General features: G+C 39.8%; 1 protein-coding gene across 7 annotated transcripts in view; it reads left to right on the forward strand.

The window, feature by feature from the left end:
- Nucleotides 1–461: 461 nt before the first annotated feature.
- The window catches only part of REPS1 (RALBP1 associated Eps domain containing 1), an 86160-nt gene continuing 62024 nt past the window's right edge, over nt 462–24597 (forward strand). For 2 of the 7 annotated variants that reach the window (XM_078054664.1, XM_036097892.2), the window contains exon 1: nt 470–1261. In XM_078054664.1, coding sequence (XP_077910790.1) covers nt 1109–1261 — 153 coding nt within the window. In that variant the 5' untranslated portion in view covers nt 470–1108. Of the gene's footprint in view, nt 1262–24597 lie in introns of all 7 variants that reach the window. The other 5 variants (XM_078054665.1, XM_036097889.2, XM_036097890.2 and 2 more) reach the window with 5 other exon arrangements.

Genomic DNA, 24597 nt, shown 5'->3' on the forward strand with positions numbered 1-24597 from the left:
AACTTTGCCAGTTTTTCCCTCTATTCAGCAAATTTTGTTTCCCAGGTAAACATGTTTTGGAACAAGAGTGGGAGTTAAGCCTCAATGTTAGTGTCAGTATGAGAGTTCCCAGGTAGACTGATTCTTCATAGCTCTTTGGAGCACGTAGAAATATTGCATTTATCCTCAGTAACATCTGACATCTAGAAGGTACAGATACAATAGTAATAACCTGAACAATGTTCCTCTTTCAGTGAATGTTTATTAAACCTTTAGTGTCAGAAGCTTTGAGACAATCTAAACACCAACGGTTGTGTTAAGTTGTCTTGGTGTTAAAATGAGCTGCTGCTGTGGACCCCTAGTTCTCACGTCCGCGGGGTCCCAGCTCCTCCTCCCGGGGCTGGGGGCCGCTCGGCCCTCCGCCGCGGGGCTCCGGCCACCAGGGGGCGCTGCGGCCCCCTCTCCCGGGAGCGGCCGAGCCAGCCCGGTGGGTGTTTCTCTCCCTCTCGCGCTCTCTCCTCCCGGCCTCACATCCGGGTCTGGAGCGCGGCCGCCGCTGTCAGTGTTGGTGCGGGCGCGTCGGGGGCCGGGCCGGGGCGCAGTAAATGGCGGCGGAGGGAGGCGGAGCGGCGGCCACGCTCAGCTCAGAGCCCCCGAAACTTTAGACGCGAAGCCCCACAACTTTCCGGGAAGTGCCGCCGCTCCGGGGGCGTGGACGGAAGGGGAAGCCGAGGCGGGAAGTCTGGGGGGAAGCGGCGGGGAGCCGGGGAGACTCGAACCCGCGGCGGGGGCGGTGGCGGAGTCCGCCCGTGCCTCGCGCCGCCGCGGCCCCCGCCTCCTTCCCCACGCCCTCCCTTCGGCCGCGGAGCCGGAGCCGGAGCCGCGCGCCGAGCCGAGCCCGGCACTGCGCGGGGCCTCGCAGGCGGCGGCGCGCCGAGCCCAGCCGGGCCCCCTCCTCGCGACCTCCGGGCCCTGTTGCTCGGGCGCGTGAGGCCGGGGTTGGGGCTCCCCGCGGCTTCGCGGGGCGAGGAGGAAGCCGGGTCGCGCGCAGCCCCCGCCGTCCCAGGGTCGTGGGGCCAGGTCCCGGGTCTTGCATGCGGGGCGGGGCGGCCGTGAGCCGGAGGCGAAGATGGAAGGCTTAACGCTGAGCGATGCGGAGCAGAAATACTACTCGGATCTCTTCTCCTACTGCGACATCGAGAGCACCAAGAAGGTGGCGGCCAACGGGCGGGTGCTGGAGCTATTCCGGGCCGCGCAGCTGCCCAACGACGTGGTCCTCCAGGTAACGCCGCCGCCCTCGCCTCTGGACGCGTCCCGGGCTCTACCGGACGCCGACCGGTCGCTTCCCGGCGGCTCCGGCCTCCAGCTGCCCGTCTCCGGGGGTGGGGGGTGGGGGTGGGCGCCGTTTTCAGCAGCGCCGGCGGTGGGCTTGTGCCCCCGGGCTGGGGCCGCAGGTGCCCGGGCGGCCCGGATTCGCGCCGCGGTCGAGGGGGAGGGGTCGTTGTTAGAGGACAAAAGTCATGCAGGGATACGGTGGGGGTTGGGGGGCGGAGGTCTGTGTATTAATCTCTGAAGAGCCTGAGTCCAGTATCTCTCGGCTGCGCCTCAGAATCTGTTTTTCAGTACTGGAAGAGCAACTTCAGATGAAGGATCTTGGATTGCGACCGTGTCTTTGAATCCTGGATCCTGCAGGATAGTAAAGTTATCGGTATAGGTAAAAAGACGCCACAAAGTGGGTTTTGTAGGAATCGAGGAAGCAGTTTTCTTAAGGAAGCTTGAATTCTTGGGGAGATCAAAAATTTGAATTTATAGCTAGTAGTTTGCAAGTAGATATGTATGGAAAGAACTTGTAATTAACTATAGAACCTGTGGCTCATGTAAACTGGACAGTTTTCGATTGCCATTCGGTAACATTTGGTGGAACTCGTGGGTTCGGGTTGGGAGGTAAGTACTGAGTAGCTGAAGTCAAACGTGCGTATTTGCCTCAGTCAGATCTGTAGCACTAGAGGAGCACGCCCAGTAAATTTTAAGCTTTCTCTATCACATGTTTTTAAAATAGGTTTCCTAGAAGTTCTTATCTAATGTATGTGGTGAACATTATTGGTACTCTGTTTAATGATTCATAGTTGCTAGTCTGTCTAAACAGCATATCAGGAGCAGGTTTTAAGCTTTCATCTTTATGATGATCCAAGCCACTTACCCACATCTCCAAAACTTAAAGCCATATGCGTGGGTATAATGTAGTATACTGCAGAGAGCACTGAATCAGGAGTTTTGAGGCCTGGGTCTTTAACCCCATTCTGTTGTTCACTAGCAGTGGGACTTTGGCCCAGGCACTTCCACTCTTCAAGTGTAAATGTGCTCATCTAAAGAATGAGAGTCAGGTTCCTTCTAACAAAAATTCTGGAAGTATAAAAATGTTCACAAAGGTCTCTGTTTTAGAAGTTGCCTGTGCAGTCGCTATGACTAAGTTGAACGAGTTCTGTCTTTTTGCATAATCTTGTGTGTTTTATATTGCTTTTTAAAAAATCTTGGGAGGAAAAGTTGGGTGTCTTAGATATGAAGAGCTAGGAGTCTCAAATTCGTGCTGTTGTAAAGGGACAAAAATTAAATATTTTAGGCTTTGCTGGCCACAAACTGTCTCTCCAGTATTCTTTGTTTTTGTTTTTTGCCACCGTTTAAAAATGTAAAAACCGTTCTTAACTCAGGGGATATGAAACAGGGCCTATAGTTTGCTGACCCTGGCCAAGGAATGGTGGTGGCAGCGTGAGGTCCCATGCTCACCTCATATGGCTTTGGAGTTAGACTTTTAGAGGTCTGGTCATAACATGCTCATTAATGCTATTGCCTTTTTTTGTAGCAATAGCAAAACATACTTTCAAGTCATTTAGGAACTACAATTAAGGCAGAACTTCCCAAGTTTTATTTCGGTTTATGTTTTTGGGGTGGGGGGAGATGAAATAAACTGACTTTCGTATTTTTTTTTTCTTTTGGTGCCGGAAGACTTTCGGACTTTTAGTGTATTTTTTAGGATAGACAAATGAGCATTAAGTAACCTTTGCTTGAAATATGTTTAATCAAGTTATTTTTACGTTTTGCTCAGTTTTATTAACATTCAAAAATAAATTTCGGTTGCCTTTCAGTATAAAGAAAGGGCTTAAATAGCAGAAATATTCAGGATTCGGTTACAAGTTAGAAGCTGTCGGAGCTTGCTGAAGCAGAACTCTTACAGTAATATGTACCAAATGGTATTTTGGGTATCTTGAAGGCAGTTTACTTAAAAATCGGTCTAAGACATAAAATGTGAGACAAAAAGGGACTATGGATTTAGTTCTCTTAAGAGAGTTTGGGATTGTCTGAAAACACAGCCACCTGTTGCTTTCTAAGTGGGAAACATTTGGGTCAACTCGAATATATTGAGTTAGCTACTTAACTGCCATAGGCATTTGCAGGGCATCGAAAGAGGAGTAAGAATCTCTCCAGGACTTTATAAACTACAGGGATACACATGTGTAACATAAAGCACCATGTGAATGTGTAGGAGAGGGTTAGGGTTGACTTAATTGAGATGGACTTTAAATTAGTTTGGAGGGAGGGCATTGGGATGGAGGACTTCCCGACAGAAAAAAAGACATGACAAAAGGTAGAAAGTGTAGGAGCCTTTTCAAGTAGTAGCAGATTGTTAGGTTTTGCTGAAGTTGGAGTATGTCTTGGGGACAATGGAACATAGAGTTAGAAAGAGACCACATTATATTAAGAAAGACCCTAAAGAAAACACAGAAGATTTCATATTTCAGTAGGCAATGGAGACTCATTGTTGGTTTTTGACCTAGAGTGAGGAAGAGGAGAGTTGGGGGAAACAGGCTAGTGCGGTGGTCTGGAACAGATGCTGGGTAATGGGCATCCAAACCCGGGTGACAGCTGTAGAATAGGAAACAGATCTGGATGAACAGGTCAGGTCTGAGTTACTGAAGGGCTGCTGGGTAGACACTATGTGAGGTGCTTCGTTGGATAATGTTTAATTGAGGCCAGATTATCAAGGCTGGGTGGAGAGCTTTGAACTAATTGTAAAGGTAACAGGGAGGTGTAGTTTAAGAGAAATGACTCATAAAAGCTGTGCTTTACAAGACCTTTAGGAGATCAGTGCAACAGGAGTTAGAGGGAAGAAGCTGGAGATGAATTTGGGGACCCATTCTCTGTTGCATGTATGAAGTGGTGAGGAACTGGGTCATGGTGCTCAGAGGCAGGAGTGGGGGGCATCGTGTGGGAAGGATGATTTTGCCTCCCCGGGGGCGTTTGGCACTGTCTGGAAACCTTTTTGGTTGTCATAACTTGCAGGGAAGGAGCAGTTCTACTGGCATCTAGGGGAGAGAGGCCAGCGATGCCGCTAAACATCCTGCAATGCACAGGACAGTCCCTACAACAAAGATTTATCTGGGCCCAAATGTCAGTCAGTGGTGCTGAGATTGAGAAATCCTCACCGGACTCTGGCGGTAACAGCGGGACCAAAAATGAGGCTAGAAATTATGAAGGTAGACTTGATGGGCCTGGGTTACCTGGTGATATTTACATGAGGGAAGAATAGAGCAAGGATTGGTCTCTGTTGGACACCACTCACCACTTAGAAAAGGGGCAGGAAGAGAGCCCAATTTTAAAAAAGATACTGGCGAGTTTGATTTCTGGCATTTTGAGATGGCAGTGGAAGTCTCTAGGAGATAGTTGGAAACTCATGGACATTTGTCCACACCGAGTACTTGTTACGACAGTGAAATTCAGTTATTTGGGTCTCTTCCTCTGCCTTTCTCACCTAAGTATCTCAGGGGTAGGGGAGACCAGCTTCTTACACTGGGAGCGTGCATGTACACATCAGGGCTTTGACTGATGTAGTAGGTTTCAGCATTTGTTAATGAAAGTCATGAGAAGGCTGAGTCATCTGGGGGAATGAGTAGAGAGAACAAAGAACAGAGGGCCCAGAACTGAAGGAGGAAGGAGCTGGTATATATTGAGTGCGTGTTATGTTCCTTTTACTGGGAAGTCATCTTCATGCAAGAACTCATTTGATCCTTACAAGAACCCGGTGAAGTGGGTGTTGTTTTTATTTATTAACTAGGAATGTGATAGGCAGAGAAGTTAAATAATTTGTTAGTGAATAAAGCATCTCTCCTTTACCATTATTCCTTGCTACCTTTCAGCTTTTTCCTACTTGCACTCTTCATGTGATTGGTTTGCCCATAGTTCTTCTGAAGAATAGAGATTTAAGATTGTTTGATTTTGAGTTATGTATGGATTTCCTTCATTGCATAGTGAATAGTTTTATATATGATGCTGCCTTGAGACACAGCCACTTCAGAGAAATAGGAAGATTCTTGTAGTTGATATCCTGTGCACACAGAGACACTTACATTACAACTGTCAGACAGACATCTTAAAGTATATTCATTACACTGGTTTTGGAATAGTAGAGTAAGACTTGTGCTGAGTTTAAGGGTTTGTTTTTGGAGACAGTGTGTCAGTAGACAAAGTGGATGAGGTAAAGCTTTATGGAATTATGCTCCACAACAGAGAGGAACAGGACTGGGTGGAGAAAAATTTGGTTCATAGGATTTAATCATGAGGAATTTTGCTCTTTGCTGAGCAAAAAATATTTATTGGCTTAAAAATCAGAAGTAATTTTTTTTTAAGATTACGGAAGGTATGCTACTGCACTAATGATTATGTTTTCTTAGCTTTTACTTAAAGCCTCTATTTTGGGAAATGTTTAAAACTTCATATAGACTTTGAGTGCATAATAGCTTGATAAAAGGTTCTAGTACTAACAGTTCTTTCATTGAAGGTTATAACCAATGTACCTCTGCTCACCCCTAAAAGTTTGAATCTGTTAGGTCATTGGTGTTGAACAACATCTCAGTAGAATATTTGAATAACAAGTTAATTTAATGGGTGAAAAATGACAACAATGAAATATAAACCATTTTGTCTTTCTCTTGAATTTGTTCAATTATAATCTACTCATTAGTGATAATATTAAAATAGGGAAGCAGAGCCTCATTTGTTCGTTGAAAGTTATAAATTTAATACAAGTAAATGTCAGGTTTGTTATTCTGGAGTAGTGATTTCTTTTTTGTCATTTCTGAATCACTAAAATAATTACAACAAACTACAAAACTAATCTTGCCTTAATCAAACATTTTCTATACACAATTGAAAAACATATCATACTGTTTGTGAGAGAAGTCATACTTAATGGCTTTCATATTTACTTTTTAAATTTCTTTTTCCTATATCATATCATACTGGTTTTAGTCTTTTGTTTTTCTTTTTAAATTAATGGCCCAGAGTTAGAGTCTTAGTATTTGGGGAACTCATGCTCAGCATTTTGATGGAGCTGTAAGAGAGAGACTGGTAATAAGGAGCACTAAACATGGGAGGCAAGTTTCAGTCCTGTCTTTAGCTAGCCTTGTGACCTTGAACAGATCACCTAATGTCTTGGATTTTCGTTCTCACAGCCTGAAGTGATTGGATTGGGTTTTTCAAATAAAGGTGTTAATAGTGTCGAAATGGCCCCTCTTGCCAGCCACACTTAAGAACATAGCACAGTCTTGAAATTAGTTGCTTCACAGTTTTAACACATTGATTTGTAACATTCTTTTGGAGATTTGAGGAGAATTTCAGCCTGGAATGCTGAAGTGACTCTCTCTCTATACACACACACACACACACACACACACACACACACACACACGCAGGAACTAATGAAAGGGCTGTAAGGTCCGTGGTTCCTAATTCTTCAGATATTTGGCAGTGAAAATTTGAAATGGGTGATAAGACTTGGCATTTCTCATCTTTTCCTTCATATATGTTTCATTTTCTGTAGCCTTTCCTGTGATAGATATATCTTTATTCATCTTTTCCCTCCTTTACTTCTATATAAAGAATCTATGTCTGACGGGTTTCATATATAGGCATGACATACAAGTCAGGATATAATAAGAACTTTGGCTCAGAAATCTTTTTTTAAGTTCATCCACTAAGTTTCATTGAGATTTAGTAAATTATAGGACTTAGGCCTTTAAAAAATACTATATAAAATAACTATATTTTAAGATTTTATTTATTTGAGAGAGCGAGAGAGAGAACGCGAGCAGTGGGGAAAGACAGAGGGAGAGGGAGAAGCACACTCCCCGCTGCGCAGGGAGCCCGATGCGGGGCTCGATCCTGGGAATCCAGGATCATGACCTGAGCTGAAGGCAGACACTTAACTGACTGAGCCATTCAGGCACCCCCCAAAATACTGTATCTTTTCTTCATTTTGTTTCAAGAACTAACTTTATGTTGAATTTGAGTCTACCTTGTTAAATGATGAAGCCAGAATTTATTAGATTATGTATCTTCTAACTCTTTTGGATTGCAGTTTCCTTTGAAATTCTGGTGCACATACTAGACATCTGCTTAGAAAACACAGTTCACAAAATTGTGCATATAGTTTGTTGCTAGCCTTCCTCCAATTTAGTCAGGCTCATCCCATGGACCTCTACATTAAGAAAGTTTTGAGGAAGAGCAGACCTGTGAGGTGCTAAACATAATGTCTTTCTTAAGTTAGTTTTGTATATTTTCATGAATACTTCTTGATGGCTACTATTTATATTCAGGCAAGTATGTGTATGTGTGTGTTTATGTGTATATATATATATGTGTGTGTGGTAAAAAATCAGAAATCTTTCCTGCCTTCATAGATTATGTTAATGTTAAGAAGGAAAAGAACTGTGTACCTAGAGAATCATTGCAGACTCCAAGGACCTACTTAGTTGTAAGGGAAGGTTCCTCTGAGGAGACATGGACAGAGATAAGGGAGCAAGAATGAGATGTTTCACAAAGAGGGAAAGCATGTGAAGGGCCTGAAGCTTGAAGAGCTTAATGTGTTTGAGGAAATGAAAAGCTGGAGCACCTTGTTGGGGGGGATGGACATGGTAGGGACCACATACTGCAGGACCTTGTACATAGCAATAAGGAGTTTGGATTTGAAAAAATGAACAGTTTTTAGTAAGGGAATAGCATCATCTGAATTACGTTTTTTAAAGATTACCCTGCCATGTAGAGAAGAGAATACCAGGGCAAACAGAAACAGATTGGCCAGTGGATATGCAGTAGCTCAGAGAGGAGATAATAATGGCTTAGATTAGTGAGGTGGCAGTGGGATTGAGAAGAGTGGACATATTTGAGATATTTTGAGGCAACAAAAATAGGAGGACATGATAATGGATTGGATACGGAACATAAGGGAGAAGGGAGAACTCAAAGATATTGCTGGAAGTCACCATTATTGGATGGCTGAAGAGGTTTTGTTTTGTTTTGTTTTGTTTTTGTTTTTGTCAGTCATAGGTTCTCAGAATCCTGTAAGATTGTCAGGTAAGCCTCTACCAGGGAGGATCAAAGATACTTGGCTTGGAGATGTCAGTTTCAAGATTATAAATGTATTATTAGTGATACTTAAAAGCCATGAAAACAGATGAAATTAGGGAGGAAGAGAAGGAAGAGACTATAGAGAGGAAAGAAGGATTGACTAGAAATAGAACCCTGAGGAGTGCAGCATATTTCTAAGTTGGGTAAACTGGAAGGCCTCTAGGAAGGAGGCTAAGAAGGACAGTCAGAGTGGTTATAGGGAAATTGGGAATGTATATTGGATTATGTCATGGATCCTAAGTAATGCAAGTATTTCAAGAAGAGAATAGTTAACTGTATTGAGTTTGGCTGAGAGGTTGAGAAGATGTGGGCAGAAATATGGCCATTGGTTTGGTAGTCTAAAGGTCATCAGTAACTTTGATGAGCCAGTTTCATGGATTGGCAGAGGTGGAAGCCAGATTTGAGTGACTTGAGGGATACCTGAAGGCCCAGGAATTAGAGATAGGGTGTATAGATAGCTTTTTAAAGAAGTTTGCAGATGAAAGGAAATAGACATGGGGTAGAAGCTAGAGGTATATGAGGATATAAAGGAAGCCTTTTTTTTTGTTTATTTTTTGAGTATAAAAATTACTGCAGCATGATTTTAGTTGTTAGGATTAACAAGGGAAGAAAGGAGGATGAGGAGAGAGGGTATTGAAAAAGCAAGATTGTTCAGAATCCTGACTGGACAAGATGGTCTTAACAGAAGAGGGATCCCTTCCTCAATTTTGAAAGGGGAGAAGAAGGAAGAACCTGGATATAGAACCAAGTAGGTACATAGATTCAGTGGAGGAAAGTTAGGATATCCTAGCCTAACAGTTTCTACTTTTTTTTTTTTTTACAAACTGAGGCAAGATGAACAGTTTAGTAGTGGGAACAATCTGAATATGGAAGTAACAAAAAATCTATTTACAGTAGCCTCAACAAGAATAAATATTTAGGAATAAATTTAACAAAAGATGAGGCACCTAGCTGGCTCAGTTGGTACAGCATGCAACTCTTGATCTTGGGGTTGTAAGTTCCCTAGAGTAGCCAAAACAATTTTGAAAACAAATAAAATAGAAGATTTGCCCTACCTAATTTTAAAATTTACTATAATCTACAGTAATCAAGACATTGTGATTGGTATAAGACTAATAAGCATGAGGGACGCCTGGGTGGCTCATTTGGTTAAGCGTCTGCCTTTGGCTTGGGTCATGATCCCAGGGTCCTGGGATCAAGTCCTGCGTCTGGCTCCTTGCTCAGTGGGGAGCCTGCTTCTCCCTCTGCCTGCCTCTCTCTCTCTCTCTCTCCCTCTCTCTGACAAATAAATAAAAATATTTTTAAAAAATGAAGTTGTTGCCCATCAGGAAAAAATTAAAAAAAAAAAGACTAAGCATGAAAATTAATAGAACAGAAATGAGAGTCTAGAAATGAACCCTTAACATTTTATGATCACCTGGTTATTGAAAAAGTGCCAGGACAGTTTAATGGGGGAAGGATAGTCTTCAACAAATGGTGCTGGGACAGTTAGATATCTGTATGTTTAAAAAAAATGAACTTGGACATATTATTGTATCTACTTCACACCATACACAAAAATTATCTCAAAATAGATCATAGACTTAATTATAAAATCTAAAAGTAAAAAAAAAATCTAAAACTAAGAATTCTAGGAGACATTAGAGAAAATCTTTATGACCTTGTGTTAGGCAAAGTTCTTAGATGACACCAAAAGCATGAATCATGAAAGAAAATACAAATTAGACTTCATTAAAATGCTTAAAAACTTTAGCACTTCAGAGGTTACTTAAGAAAGTAAAAAGACAAGCCACAGATTGGCAGAAAGTAGTTGCGTATTACAAACATGGTAAAGGTCTTTAATCTAGAATATATATAAAAAAATTTTACTACCCAGTTATAAAGAAAAAAGCCCAATAAAAAATGAGCAAAAGATTTTAATAGGTATTTCACCAAAGGAGATAGTATGAATGGCCAATAAGCATATGAAAAGGTGTTCAACATTATTAGTCATTAAGGAAATGCAGATTAAACCACAATGATGCTGTCACACACCCACTGGAATGAGTATAATTAAGAAGACTGACATTACATGGTATTGTGGAGAAACTGGAACCCTTATACACTGCTCTTGGAAATGTAAATGGTATAGCCATTTTGGAAAACAGTTTGGCTGTTTCTTAAAAAGTTACACATAAGCTTATCATATGAATTAGCAATTCCACTCCTAGGGATCTACCCAAAAGAAATGAAAATGTGTACACATGAAGAATTGTAAATGTCTGTTAGTAGCATTATTCACAGCAGTCAAAAATTGGAAAACAATCCAGCTGTCCATCAAATGATTAATGGATAAACAAAATATGGTATATCCATACAGTGAAATACAATTCTGTAACAAAAAGGAACAAATTACAAAATACTACAACAAAGATGAATGTCAAAAACATGATAAGTGATAGAAGCCAGATATAAAAGAGTACATATTGTGTGGTTGCATTTATATGAAATGTCTAGAAAAGGCTTATCTATACAGAATAGTGGTTACCTGAGGCCAGGGTAGGAGTGGAAACACTGGAGGAAAACATTTGGGGTGACGGTAAAGTTCTAACATTGGATTGTGGTGATGATGCACGACTCTATGAATTTTCTTAAAATTCGGTGAATCATACACTTAACCATGGTTAGATTTTATAGTATATAAATTATACCTCAAAACTATAAATGTTTTTGAAAACAGTTTTGCAGGGTGAGGGGAATGTATGAAATAGTCATCTTGGAGGATGTGAAGGTGAGTGTGGTAGAGAATAAAGGACCCTCTACTGTCTGTATAATATAGTTCTAATTAGAAAACCTCAATATCAATATCACTTATATAATCTGACATTTGTCAAGGGCCTTATGTTCTGGATATCATATGAAAGGTGATATATTGATAATTATGTGTAGAAGAGACTGCTATATGAAGATCATTACAACCAAGTATATTTACATGAAGCACCAGTACTGGAATAATAATTCTGTCTTACATTTATTCACTGCTTTCTGTGTGCTGTCTCTGCCTGCCTTATATGTACTAGATTTTTTAATGTGTACATTATTTAATTGGTTTAGAAGGGGCTGAAAAAATTGTGATTTAGAATGAATTAAGACCAGTTTCACATGATATGATGAGCACTGGGTGTTATACACAGCTGATGAATTATTGAACACTACCTCTGAAACTAATGATGTACTATATGTTGGCTAATTGAATTTAAATTAAAAAAAAACGGTTTCTGTTGACTTTAGGTGGTATGGTGAACTTATATACACTTAGTTCAGGTATCTTAATTAATTTTTTGGAAAAATCACAGAAATGTAATGCCTCAAAAATAATCTGAGTTTGAAATAATCATGCCTGATAAGTAGTAATTTAATCAAGTAGTAGTTTTAGTCTACAGGAAGGACTACTTCTGGTTGTCCTCTATTAAAATAATCACTGTCGGGACTCTTGGTTTCCACTCAGGTCATGATATCAGGGTCCTGGATGGAGTCCTGCCTCTGGCTGGTGCTCAGTACAGAGTCTGCTTAAGATTCTCTCTTCCTCTCCCACTGCCCCTCACGGCCCTCTCCCAGCACGGGCGCACATGCGCGTTCTCTCCCTCTCTCTCTCTCTCTCTCAAATAAGTAAATCTTAAAAAAAATTAAGAAATAATCACTGTCACCATCATGAATCTTTGTAAGCGAAAAGCTTTTTTAAGATTTTATTTATTTATTTATTTATTTATTTATTTATTTATCCGAGAGAGAGAGAGATAGAGAGCGCACATGCAGGGGGAACTGCAGGCTGAGGGAGAAGCAGACTCCTGGCTGAGCAGGGAGCCCGATGTGGAACTCAGCCCCAGCACCCTGGGATCATGACCTGAGCCGAAAGCAAATGCTTAACCATGAGCCACCCAGGTGTTCCAGGCTAAAAAGCTTCTAATGTTACTTTGAAGCACTGATTTGGTGTCTTTGTGTTTCTGAATTGTTGTATCCAGTCTGAGTTTGCATAAGTAGATCTGGGACTCAATCCTCACGATTATATGCATATACTGCTTTGGATAAAAAGCTAACAGCACTGATCTAAGAGTGATTACTGCTAAGAGTAATTATTGCTTCTTGTCCATGGATTATGTCAAATGTTGTATGTGGAAATAGAAATCTCTGTATCCTTAAAAAAAGAAATCATTGTCTAGAAACTAAGTATAATTGATTTTTCTTCGTGTCTCATTTATGACTAGAAGGATCAGAGGTTTGCTTAAACTCACGTGTTTATTGATATTGTATTTTTTAATAGTTGATTTATAAGAATTCATATTTGGAGCACGTGGGTGGCTCAGTGGTTAAGCGTCCAGCTCTTGATTTCGGCTCAGGTCATGATCTAAGGGTTGTAGAATGGAGCCCCCCTTTGGGCTCTGTGCTGGGCGTGGAGCCTGCTTAAGATTCTTTCTTACTCTCCTGTCTGCCCCCCTCCTTCTCTCTCTCCCTCTCTTAAAAAAAAAAAGAAAAAGAAGAATTTGGTTTTTTTAGAGCACTTAATTATATTCCATAGAAAAATATTTTATTATAACACCCTTATAATATTCTATGTTAACAGGTATTGAGTACAGTATAGTCAAAATAGGAATGTGACAGTTCTAGATCTCTACTTGGTACTTATTAACTCTCTTGCCCTGAACAGGTAACTTAACCTCTCTTGAAGACTCCCATTTCCTCGTTTGTAGATTGAGGATAATACCAGATAACACCAGAAGTTTATAATACCAAAGTGAAGTGTAAACATCTAGCAAAGTGCCTGGTTCTAAGAGGGTGATCAAATAAGTTTCATTCAGTCAAGCTCTGCTTATATAAGAAAACTTATAATTTATAGGATCTTGGCTTTAATAGTGAAAATCTTTCCGTATTCTAAGCCTAGATTTATATCTTTTATTATTTTTGTTGTGTGAAATTAATAATAACTGCCCCCAATCCTTTGATCCTATCAGTAATGCCATTGGTTTCACCCTTTTACTATGGAATTAGAGGATTTGTCCTCCTGAAATGTATACCACCAAAAGGCTATAATAAAGGATGATTTTAAGGTTTTGAACTTATGTAGCTTGCAGAATGGCGATAACCATTAATAGAAATAAAGAAGTGTGAGGAAGATTCTGTAGTTTTGTGGGGAGACATTGTGCTGAATTTTGGATGTGCTCAGTGAGATGCCATGTTCCATCCATCTCTGTTAGCAAGATTCAGTGGGCATTTCAGAGCTTGAGAGTAGCAGCGGGGTGGCCTTAAAGCTTGTGCAGACTTGATGGTGGTTTCTAAATGAGCCATTCACTAAAAATGAAGATTGCAAACTTCATTGTATTTGAAATGTTCTTTCACGGTAAATGGTAAATTGCACTTTTGCCGTAGAGGTTTAGGTATTTTCACTTAAGACCTCAGAGTTTTTCTGAAATATTCTAGAGACCATTAACAAGGCAAGGTGGATGTGGAAGTATAATTTTTGCCTGAAATTAGTGTAGCCTCCAAAAAGTTGAGCCTTGGATGTTGAACCCAAAAGCATTTGCACATTTAATGTAAGGGGTTTGCTAGCTATTTGCAGGCAATCCCCAAAGTCATCCACACATGGTGTGATTGCATTTTGGCTGAGGAATGAGTCTTGGAGCTAGAATAGTCTAGCCTACCTACCAGTTGCCATCAGCATCTCTTTGCAGCTTTGTGGTTCTTATTTAACACAAGATCTCATTTAATCCTTATAATAAGCCTGCCAGGTATTGTTATTCCCATTTCATTAATAAGAAAATATATGTTTTTATGATACTCTAGAATTAGTGAATTCTTGAAGATTTGTGAACAGATTCCTTGAAGGTCAGTAACCCTGTAGCTGTAGCATCGCTATACCATTTTACTTAGGGGATGGTTCTATTGAATCCTGTTCTCCGTGTATTCAAAACATTTTTTTTCCTATTTAATATTCCATAATAACATATTCATTAATTCAGCAGTCACTATTAAACACATGCACCAATGTATGCAGCCAGGGCACTGAATATATAGGGATGAGTGAAGGAGACTTGGTTCCCACCCTTCTGGTAAACTTAAATCTTTTCTCCTAAGCTCCGGCAATCCAGCAGGGTAACTGTTCCTACCAGGTTCATGACCATATCCCAGACACATTTTGGGGTAAATATTTGTTGAGTGAATATTTGATGAATGAGTGAGGATAAATTTATCTTTTTTCTTCAGAAGTATGTTTGCTTATCACTAACTTTAATACTGTAATGATAATAAAACAGTAACAGTGTAACAAAGACCGTTGTGTAGTGCCTACTATGTGCCCGCTCCTGTTTTGCCCCTTTACTAGTATTCATTCAGTCCGTTCTCAGTGTGGGTACAGTGTATTATCTCTGTTTTTAAAATGAAGACACGGAGAGGGTAGGTAACTTCTCCAAGATCACACAGCTAGTAAATGGTAGAGTTGGGATTTAAGTAGTCCTGTTTTTAACCACTGTGTTTTACTTCCTAGGTATTGCTTAGTTTGCTAAGTATATTAATTTTATTAAAATAAAGGGATCGAATTCAAAAGTATTTTTATGTAAAACTTTTATATAAAGACAAAGAACATTCTAATAGATTGTTAAACCGAACTGTTTTATTTGCTAAAGCAAAGTTAGTCAAGATCTCCCCTAGGAAATCTGGGTAACATTCATTCATCTGACTTTTTTGAGGTCCTGCTTATTAGCACCAGAGGACTGAAACTTGGGAGAAAGTTCATGGAAACGTGGTTTGGATCTCCTTAACGTAGAGGCTGCAGCTTATGCCATAGATAGAGATCAGCCAGGATGACTTTGTTGAGTAAAAGAAGGGTAACAAGAGGAAGCCTGAGGTAGCTGCTTGGAGTTTTGGAGGGAAATGAGCAGAGAAGCAAGGAAAGAAAGAGTGTGTCATGGAAAAGAGTAGTCTGTCACATGCTACAAGACTCAGTATTGGGTTTCACGGAGCTGTAAGAGTGGAAGTCAGATTACTTGCTGACAAGTTTGTATATTACTTTCAAAAATATTTTTTAATTTAGACTTTTGGTTAACTCTGACCAGATTTTTCTTACACATTCTCCACATTGTTACTGAGATTTTATTTATTCTTCCTTTGTATCCAGAACAAATCCCTCTCATGATGAGTTCATTTCTATATTGAGATATATGCAAACTAACTCATTTTTTAAAGTCCTTTGGTTTTGGGCACCTGGGTGGCTCAGTCGGTTAAGCGTCTGCCTTCAGCTCGGGTCATGATCCCAGGGTCCTGTTTCTCCCTCTGCCCTCCCCCCTGCTTGTGCTCTCTCTTTCTCTCTCACTGATTCTCTCGCTTGCTCTCCAATAAATAAAATAATAATAATAATAAAGTCATTTGGTTTCCTTTATAATCTTTATCCCGGACATAACATTTATCTAAATAATCTGAGTCATCAAGAACATCTCTGTAATGTTATATTGTCTTTCATGGAATTAGAGATTATTTGAAATAATAATTCAAAAACTTTATAATATACCACTCGTGCTTTGTTTTGTTTTATTTTGACATCTTCTTACTTTTCCCTAATTATCCCGAGATAACCCTCCTCCTATAATTTTTCCCACACTGTTCTGTGTGTTAGCGCTTGTATACAACTTGTATACGGCCTTCTGTTCATGTGTATGTTTTCCTTGTTAGGTGGCAAGCAACTTGAAGGCAAATATTAACTTATCCTTGTTTGTTTCCTTCATATCTCTGTTCATGATAGGCACCCAAAACCTATTGGACTGGTTAATTGGCACTTCAGGCCTTCATTCCTCATCAGTACATTGATGGGTCTTTAGCCTAACGTCATCATTTTATCATACTACTTTAAAAATTCCGAACAAGGACGCCTGGGTGGCTCAGTTGCTTAAGTGTCTGCCTTCAGCTCAGGTCATGATCCCGGGGTCCTGTGATCGAGCCCCGCATCGGGCTCCCTGCTCAGCAGGGAATCTGCTTCTCCCTCTGCCTGCAGCTCCCCCTGCTTATGCTCTCTTGCTCTCTGACAAATAAATAAATAAAATCTTTAAAAAAAAATTCCGAACGACAGTGTATGAGCCTCTTTGAACATATGAAAACTCTGAGACAAGATTGTATAGATCTTTCAATTAGACTGAGTGTGCTAGTTAATACTTTTGAAGTTGTTCAGGTGACTCTAATCAGATATAGTGAGCATGCATACTGATAACTTTTCTTTAAGGCACTGTACCTCAAGGCTGTTCTCTTAATTCTTAAGATTAATCATGGTTCACTTTAGTACTAAAGTCACGAGTTTCTCTGCCCTTCAGAGGCATAATTTCTAATTTTTGAATTTGACAATAAGCAGGAAGTGGTAGACAATCTAAATAAGGAAATAGGTCAGTAGTTTCTAATTTAATTTAGTTGACACTTTGGGAGGGAAAGCATAGCATTCTCATAAAATGCTTGGCCTGGCAACAGAGCTATCAAATCTGAGTAGTCCTGTCTACCAGCCTTAAAGTTACCTACCAACTCACCCCCACGTCTCACAATCTTGTTTCTGATTATTCTCTTAACATAGACTGTGTGTTCCCACCCAACAAATCTGTTTCCTGTTTCTCACAGTTACTTGTTCTTCATCGGCTTCTCATCGTGCTACTTTATCTGCAGTACCCTCCCCCAACTTCCATCCTCCCCCTTTTTCAGAACATGAGTTAGCTTTTGTAGACTTTGGAAATCTAATTTGAACAACCTCACCCTCACTCTGAGACTTTAATTTGTCTCCTACCCATACTTTTGTACGTGTTTCACACTAGGTTGCTTTTTGTTCATTTATGTCATTGTATAGCTGCTTTTCCAGGAGATTTACATCTTGACGATATTGTAAGCAAACTGAATAAAATTCAGGTTTCTTTTCTTTCGTGACCTCATGATGTCTAGAGCAGCAAAAGCACATAGTAGATGTTTAGAAAACATAGCCAGCTTTTTTGGGTAAGCCAGTTGCTTAGCCCTGCTTATTGCTGTGCATTCATATACGTGATTGGGATGATGAATTAAGGCAAGTCTGGACTCCTCACTGAGGGAAGTGAAAAGTGGGGGTGGTGAAGCTTGCAGCCTTGGATGTTCCTCTGCCAGCACTATGGGTACTCTCTCTGCCCGCCCCAGTCAACATTCTGGGCATGAGAAGAGAAGAGGGGAGGTGGCAAGAACAGGAACAAATAGCACAGAATTCTCTGAGGTCTGACTTTGGTGCTTTGCTGACCGACATTGCCAGTTTCCCCCTTCATCCCTTTCATAACCTCCCCCTCCCCCAATTTCTTTTTTTATAGCAGTGACTATAAGTAGTTTAACGAGAAACAAAACTAGGAATTGGTGGGCAGTTAAAGAAAGAAATTATGGTAGAATCTGGATATCTTGGCACTACAGCATATACTTTCTTTTATAAAATAGAATGAAGCACAACTTCTGTCGAGTTCCAGTGTACCTGGCTGAAAGTGGAAGACCACAGACCCACTTAAAGATGAGGGTGCGAGGCACACTGACACGGTATCACACACGGATAGCACATTCCGTAGCACAGGCCACTGAGACTTGTGCCACGTCAAAATGACAGGTTATACCATCTGTCATGGTCTGTATAAATCTCACAGGAATAATGGAAATTGCTGATGTGAAACCTTTGAAACATAAGGGCTTACTGTTTTCTCTGCTTCCCTGCAAAAATCTAAGGATTTAATAGCCAGAGGAAGGGAGTTTGTGATTGGCTTTTCTGTTACTACCCACAGTTTTGAACCCCTGGAGTTAGAAATCTTTTACTTTCCTCATCACATTTCTGCAGATTCCCCCTAAGACTTGATTCTAGAGTGAATTCAAACATCCTGTTTCTCATTTGCATGTAACAAATGGCCAAAGTAGCATTGTCATAGTTACTAATTGTATTGTATCATGGCTATTTTCTACATAGTGCTCTTTTTTTGCTTCCTGTATTCATTTGACCCTGCACACCCATGGAGCTGCCTTCCCTATTTTTCTTCTTCCTTTTACTGCCAAATAACAGATGACCCAGATTTCTTCTCTACTGCCTGTATACTCTCCTTAACCACTAGTAGTCTAACTTTTGTATTACCCCCATTCTCCCTTCTTTTAAAAAAGGATATTCTTTTTTTTTTTTTTTAAGAGGTGGGGAAGGGCTGAAGGAGAAGAATCTTAAGCAGGCTCCACGCCCCACACACTTGGAACCGACCTGGGGCTTGACTCACGGGGCTCGATCTCATGACCCTGAAATCATGACCTGAGCAGAAATCAAGAGTCAGATGCCTGACTGAGCCACCCAGGTACCCCTAAAAAAGGATATTCTTGAAGTTCACTTTTATCCTAGTCACCAAATTCTTAAGTCTTACTCTATTTTACCATTTCCTTGCAGTTGACACTGAATTACTTCTTGGTGGATATTCTCTCTTTTTTTTTGCTCCCCCTGATCCTGAATTATTCTGTTATTATGTCTTTAGCATCCTGACTGTCTTCCTACCGTGTCTCTTTCTCTTGTTCAGAATTAGCTTTGACTCCTCCTTTCCTTATGTTCAACATGTGAGATCCTTCAGATTTTCTCTTTGAAAGGTGTCAGCTAATCATTCTTTTCTGTCTTTCGCATTACCCACCTGAGCTCTTACCAGCTTATTGCTCAACTACTGCAGTAGCCTCCTAAATCTTAACTAGCTTTTCTGTAATTGTTAAAGAATAGATAAGTGAGTTGCTAAAAAATTATATGACACTCTTCAAAAATGCTCAGTAAAAATTAGTCACATTCAGAGCCCTCACCCTTGAGTTCTGTCCAGTTTGCTACCTCGCCACCATTGCAGTCTCTGCTTTGACCCATTGGTGGCACTGCCCCTCCCCCAGGCCCTGAAATGAGAATGCCCATCTTGTTTAGACTTAGCAAAAACGTGTCCGTTCTTTAAGGTCCAGATCCGGCTTCCTTCCCCCACCCCCCATAATAATATTTTCAACCCGTAGTAGTCCCTCTGTAATTCTTACAGTATCAAGTCCTAATTATGTAGCATCTGTTATGAGCCAGATGTTGAGCTTTTTGGCATATGATTAATTTTAACTTAGAGGACAGGCGTTATTTCTGTTTTATAGCTGAGGAACCTGGGGCTTCAGAGGTTATATGCTCAACAGGAACTGGGATTCAAATCCAGCTCCATTTGATGACAAAACTTTGTATTTAAGACGCCAGCCATTTTGATGTGTAAAATTACAGCCTTATATCATGGCTTATATTTTTCAATCGTGTGTGTGTTTACAACTAGGTCAGAAGTTCCTTGAGAGTGGGGGATGTGTGTTAGAACTTTGTGTGCTTCCCAGGGCCCACTGTGTACTTTAGAGAACATTTTGATGAGGTGTTCCTATAGTGCTACTAATTATAATAACCAGTCTGCCTTCTTTTTGTGTTAGAGCATTCTCTAAAATGTGAGTATAAGAAAGACTGCAAGCATGGCTGCATACTTGGTTTAAGGGAGGCAGTAGAAAACCTTTGTTCTTCCTAAAGTGTGGGATATGCACCCAACAAGATGTGAAAGCACACAGTAAGAAAGCTGTTCGTTTTTCAGTTGTTTTCCAGGTCTGATGAAGCAGAAATTTCAGTTTGGTACTCGTAAGTCTTTAACACCTTTTTAACACCTTCCTAACACGTTACTCTCTTACAGGCAGACCTTGATGGAGCCCCAAGCGTATTTTGCAGACAGTGTTATTTAGCTGAAATTAAATAGCAGTTTTGTTTTCCTTGAACTTGTTACTGTTTCTGTTATCTTCTGTTTATTTCAAGTGATACTTATTTTTTATTTATATTGTGATACAAGTTCCTTTTAAATTAGTGTATTAAGGGGTGCCTGTGGCTCAATTGGTTAAGTGTCTGACTCTTGGTTTGGGCTCAGGTCATGATCTCAGGGTTTTGGGATCGAGCCCTGAGTTGGGCTCCATGTTCAGCATGGAGTCTGCTTAAGGATTCTGTCCTTCTCCCTCTGCCCTTCTCCCCACTAGGACTCTCTTTAAAATAAATCAATCTTAAAAAAAAAAAAAGTATTAACTTTTCTTAAGTCCCAATATAATGAAGAAATATTAAGAACTTAACACAAATAGCCCATGGATGGTGGAGTCTGTGAAGGTGGTGTGCGGATGCCTCAAGTTTGGGAAATAGTGGCTTAATGGAAGAAGCCATAATTCAGAGTTTCTCAAAGCTAGATTTATATTTTGGCCCTGCTGATTTTTAGTCTGTGATCTTGGGCAAGAACTTTATCTTTGTCCATTTTGATTTGTAAAATGAATATAACAATACCCACTTTTTAGGGTTGTTTGAGGTGGTTTGATATATTATCAATTTTGTTATTTTGTTTAGTAGTTATTTCCTCATTTAGTCAACTAAAAATCTTTGATAGAATTTTAAAGACGTAGTTTAATTCTTAGGATTTCTTACTCTCAAGCAATTACTTAACTACTGTGGGCTTAGTTTCCCTGGGCAATAGTATTAATAATAAAGCACTTGCCTCATAGGATTGTTTTGAGGACTAAATTAATTCATAAAATACTCAGAGTAGTGCTTGGTATACTTAGAGTAGTGCTAGATAGCTGTTAGTTACTGTTGTTTTTATTTCCTTTGAAAGGATGTAGCATCTTGGAAGATCCTGAGAACTTTTTTCTTTGTTCTTATCATTCTGACTGGGGGATGGAAGGTGTTTTGTGAGGTTTGTATATGTTTATTAAAGATCTGTTGAGTATAAAGCATTGTTGCACTGGGACGGTGGTACACTGGCAAGGAAGAATAAGGAGGTCTTTAGCAAAACTACTCTGAGCTACCTATACCCTAAAATGATTGCAGCATGCAGTTAAACTCCAACAGAAGACTTAATACCCCAAAGAACTGAAGAGATGAATGTTCAGTCATTGTGAATTTCTGTATGTTACAGCATTTTCTAATTAAGTAAAATGCCACAGAACATTTGAGATATATATATATAATTTATCACTATTTCTTTAAGGTAGTGTCATGGGTTCATATTAGTTTCATGGTTATATTTGCTACCATTCTTGTTTTGCATTTTTTATCTGTTTTATAAAATACACCTGGTTTTAGGACAAGTAGTGTTTTTAAATTCTGTGGGTTAGTTATGTTCTTAAGATGTTGGTTGTAAAACAGATGTGGTAAGCCAAATCATTTCCCTATTTTTTTTTCTTTTTATCCCCCCTTATTTTTCTTGAGTAATTCGATTGGTACTCTTCTGAGAGAGGGGAAAATTGACCCTAAGACATAATACAAAACTAGAGTACAGAAAGTTTTCATTATCAAATATTTAATCCAAAAATATGATAAAACTCTCATTTACAAAATAAAAATACTGATGCTTGATTTTACACCAGATGTTGTTCCTTTGGAGCTAGATTTACAGGGCAGGTTTTAGCAAGTCACTTAATTATTTCCACTTAAATCCCCCGTTCAAGCAGTGAATTTAACTCTTTGTATTTTTGCTCATCATAACAACTCATATTTAAATATACATCTGTGTCATTTTTTAAAGGTGGCACATAGCTAGAAATCTTTGGTACTTTAGCAGAAATAGATTTTTAAAAATTAGATGTTTTCAGAGAGTAGTTTATGTTGTAATTATAGACCTGATATGAAATTTGTATTCAGAGAAATAATATTTGTAGTAGAAGGGATCTTAGAGCTAGAATCCAAACCATTCTTTTGTTTTGGAGGAAGGTTGCGATATATTATGTAACTTACCTATATTCACCTAACAAGCAGTTATTAACACTTGATTCTGTGGCCTACCCACCAAAAAACCAGAAACTCTTGTTTTATGATGTAATATAGTAAAGCTCTGGTATAATTCACTTTATTATGTGAATTTACCACTGGGCAAACGTTATCCTTTATAAAATAATGTAGTGGTTAAGAGCATGGGTTTCCATCCATGTTCTGTCAGCTTGCTGTGTGTCCTTTAGCAAGCTTCCCCGGGTGTCAGTTTTCTCATCTGTAAAACTACCTACCTCATGGAGTTGTGAGGATGATTATATTGGTTAATGTGTTACTGAGCGTGGATGGGTACCTGACATATATGTATATACGCTATTAGTGTTAGCTTATTATAATCATCATCATTTTTGTTATCATCCTTATCCTGTAACAACCTGCAATAGCCCGTGGCACAGGGTAGAGCATTATCGTGAGTGGAATAAATGGTTTCTGTTTATCACAAGTAACAGCAAGTTCCCAGGCCCGTGTTTGCTGACGCCTGACCGGTGGTGAAGAAGAATTACATCACAGATGCTTAATCCTGTTCGCTCAGACTCTGCTCACAGACTGCAGACACTTCTGAGCTCTACTCTGTTCTGTGTGTTTATGAACAATAATGGGCCCCCATAATGGGCCCCCAGTCCTCCCAGTAAAAGAGCAGTAGTAGTAACAGAGTGCTATAGGTAAGAATGCATTGTGGAATCTTCAGCTTCCCCACTTAATTTAACTTCTCTGTGCTTTAGTTTTCTCATGTAAAATAGGGATAAAAGGCCCTGTCTTTCAGGAATAAAAGTTCCCTTTATGGAGACTGAATGAGCTAATTTGTAAAGTTCTTAGAATGACACCTGCCCACACTGTTTAAATGTTTAACTTTTATTATTTTTTTTAGATTTGGTAAGTCAGGAGTTGCTGTGGCTCTAGAATAGTCCACTAGACCTCCTTGTAAGAAAACGGGTTCGATGACTAGTAACAATTCCTGAAAAATATTACTCCTTAATCAAAAATTAGTATTTAATACAGCATATCATTAGGAAGTGTTGGCTTTTCCTATCACCTTATGCATCTTACTGGTTAAACGGGATCATTTATCTTTAAAGATGTTTTAGAAGGGCAGTTATAAGTCTGGGTTTGCTTGAGACAATCTGGCTCATGCCTCTTGTCCAAGTATAAATAGTACCCCCTTTCACTCTTGCAGATGGCCCAGGTTGGATGTACATTTTATAGTTACTCTGAGTATAGTTTACTGGCTGGATTTATTTTGCTAGACTATTCCCATGCCCCAGTAATATGTTCTAAAGGCGTGCACTATTTTAAGCTTAAGTTTTAGATGTTTTATGGTATTTTTCAAAACCACTTTTGCATTTTTGTTGTTTTTCTCCTTACCTTTAGTCTGTGTTTTAGTTTCTTTTATTCTTTTAAGTTTTTTTGTTGTTGATGTAGAAAATACAAAAAAATATTTTAATTGGGAATTTGGGACTTGAACTACCAATGAACTTTATAGGCAGTCATACTATTTTTCATATCAGACTCCTTATGTTTAAAGGCTATCAGAAGTGTTTTATTTGTTTAGATAACTCATGACTGTGATACTGATTATAAGCTGTAAAATATTTATTGGTCTGTATGTACTGCTCTTATCATAGTAGAACTGTTAATGGGAGTGTATGTGGCCCAAAGCAAGTAAAATTTATAGTTAAGGAATTAGGAGTCAGACATTGCTAAAAGGAATCTCTTTAATTGTCTGTATTATTCAGAAGTTCAAATTAAGAACTTCATAAAATTTAAGAAATCTGGGGTGCCTGGGTGGCTTAATCAGTTAAGTGTCTGATGATTTCAGCTCAAGTTGTGATCTCCGGGTTGTGAGATGGAGCCTGGTGCCTGGAGCCTGCTTGAGATTCTCTCCCTGTTCCTCTGCCCCTCCACCCCGTCTCCCTCTTTAAAAAAAATTTTTTTTTAATCTAAGTCCTCTTTTCTTTTCTTTTTAAAAAGATTTTATTTGGGCGCCTGGGTGGCTCAGTCGTTAAGCGTCTGCCTTCGGCTCAGGTCATGATCCCAGGATCCTGGGATCGAGCCCCGCATCGGGCTCCCTGCTCTGCAGGAAGCCTGCTTCTCCCTCTCCCACTCCCCCTGCTTGTGTTCTTGCTCTCGCTATGTCTCTCTCTGTCAAAAAAATAAATAAAATCTTTAAAAAAAAAAAAAAGATTTTATTTATTTGAGACAGAGGGAGTATGAGCTGGGGAGGGGCAGAGGGAGAAACAGACTCCCCGCCAAGTAGGGAGCCCGATGTGGGGCTCGATCCTGGGACTCTGGGATCATGACCTGAGCCAAAGGCAGATGCTTAACCAACTGAGCCACCCACGCGCCCC

The sequence above is a fragment of the Halichoerus grypus genome, chromosome 9 (genome assembly GCF_964656455.1).
Source record: "Halichoerus grypus chromosome 9, mHalGry1.hap1.1, whole genome shotgun sequence".
Lineage (NCBI taxonomy): Eukaryota > Metazoa > Chordata > Mammalia > Carnivora > Phocidae > Halichoerus > Halichoerus grypus.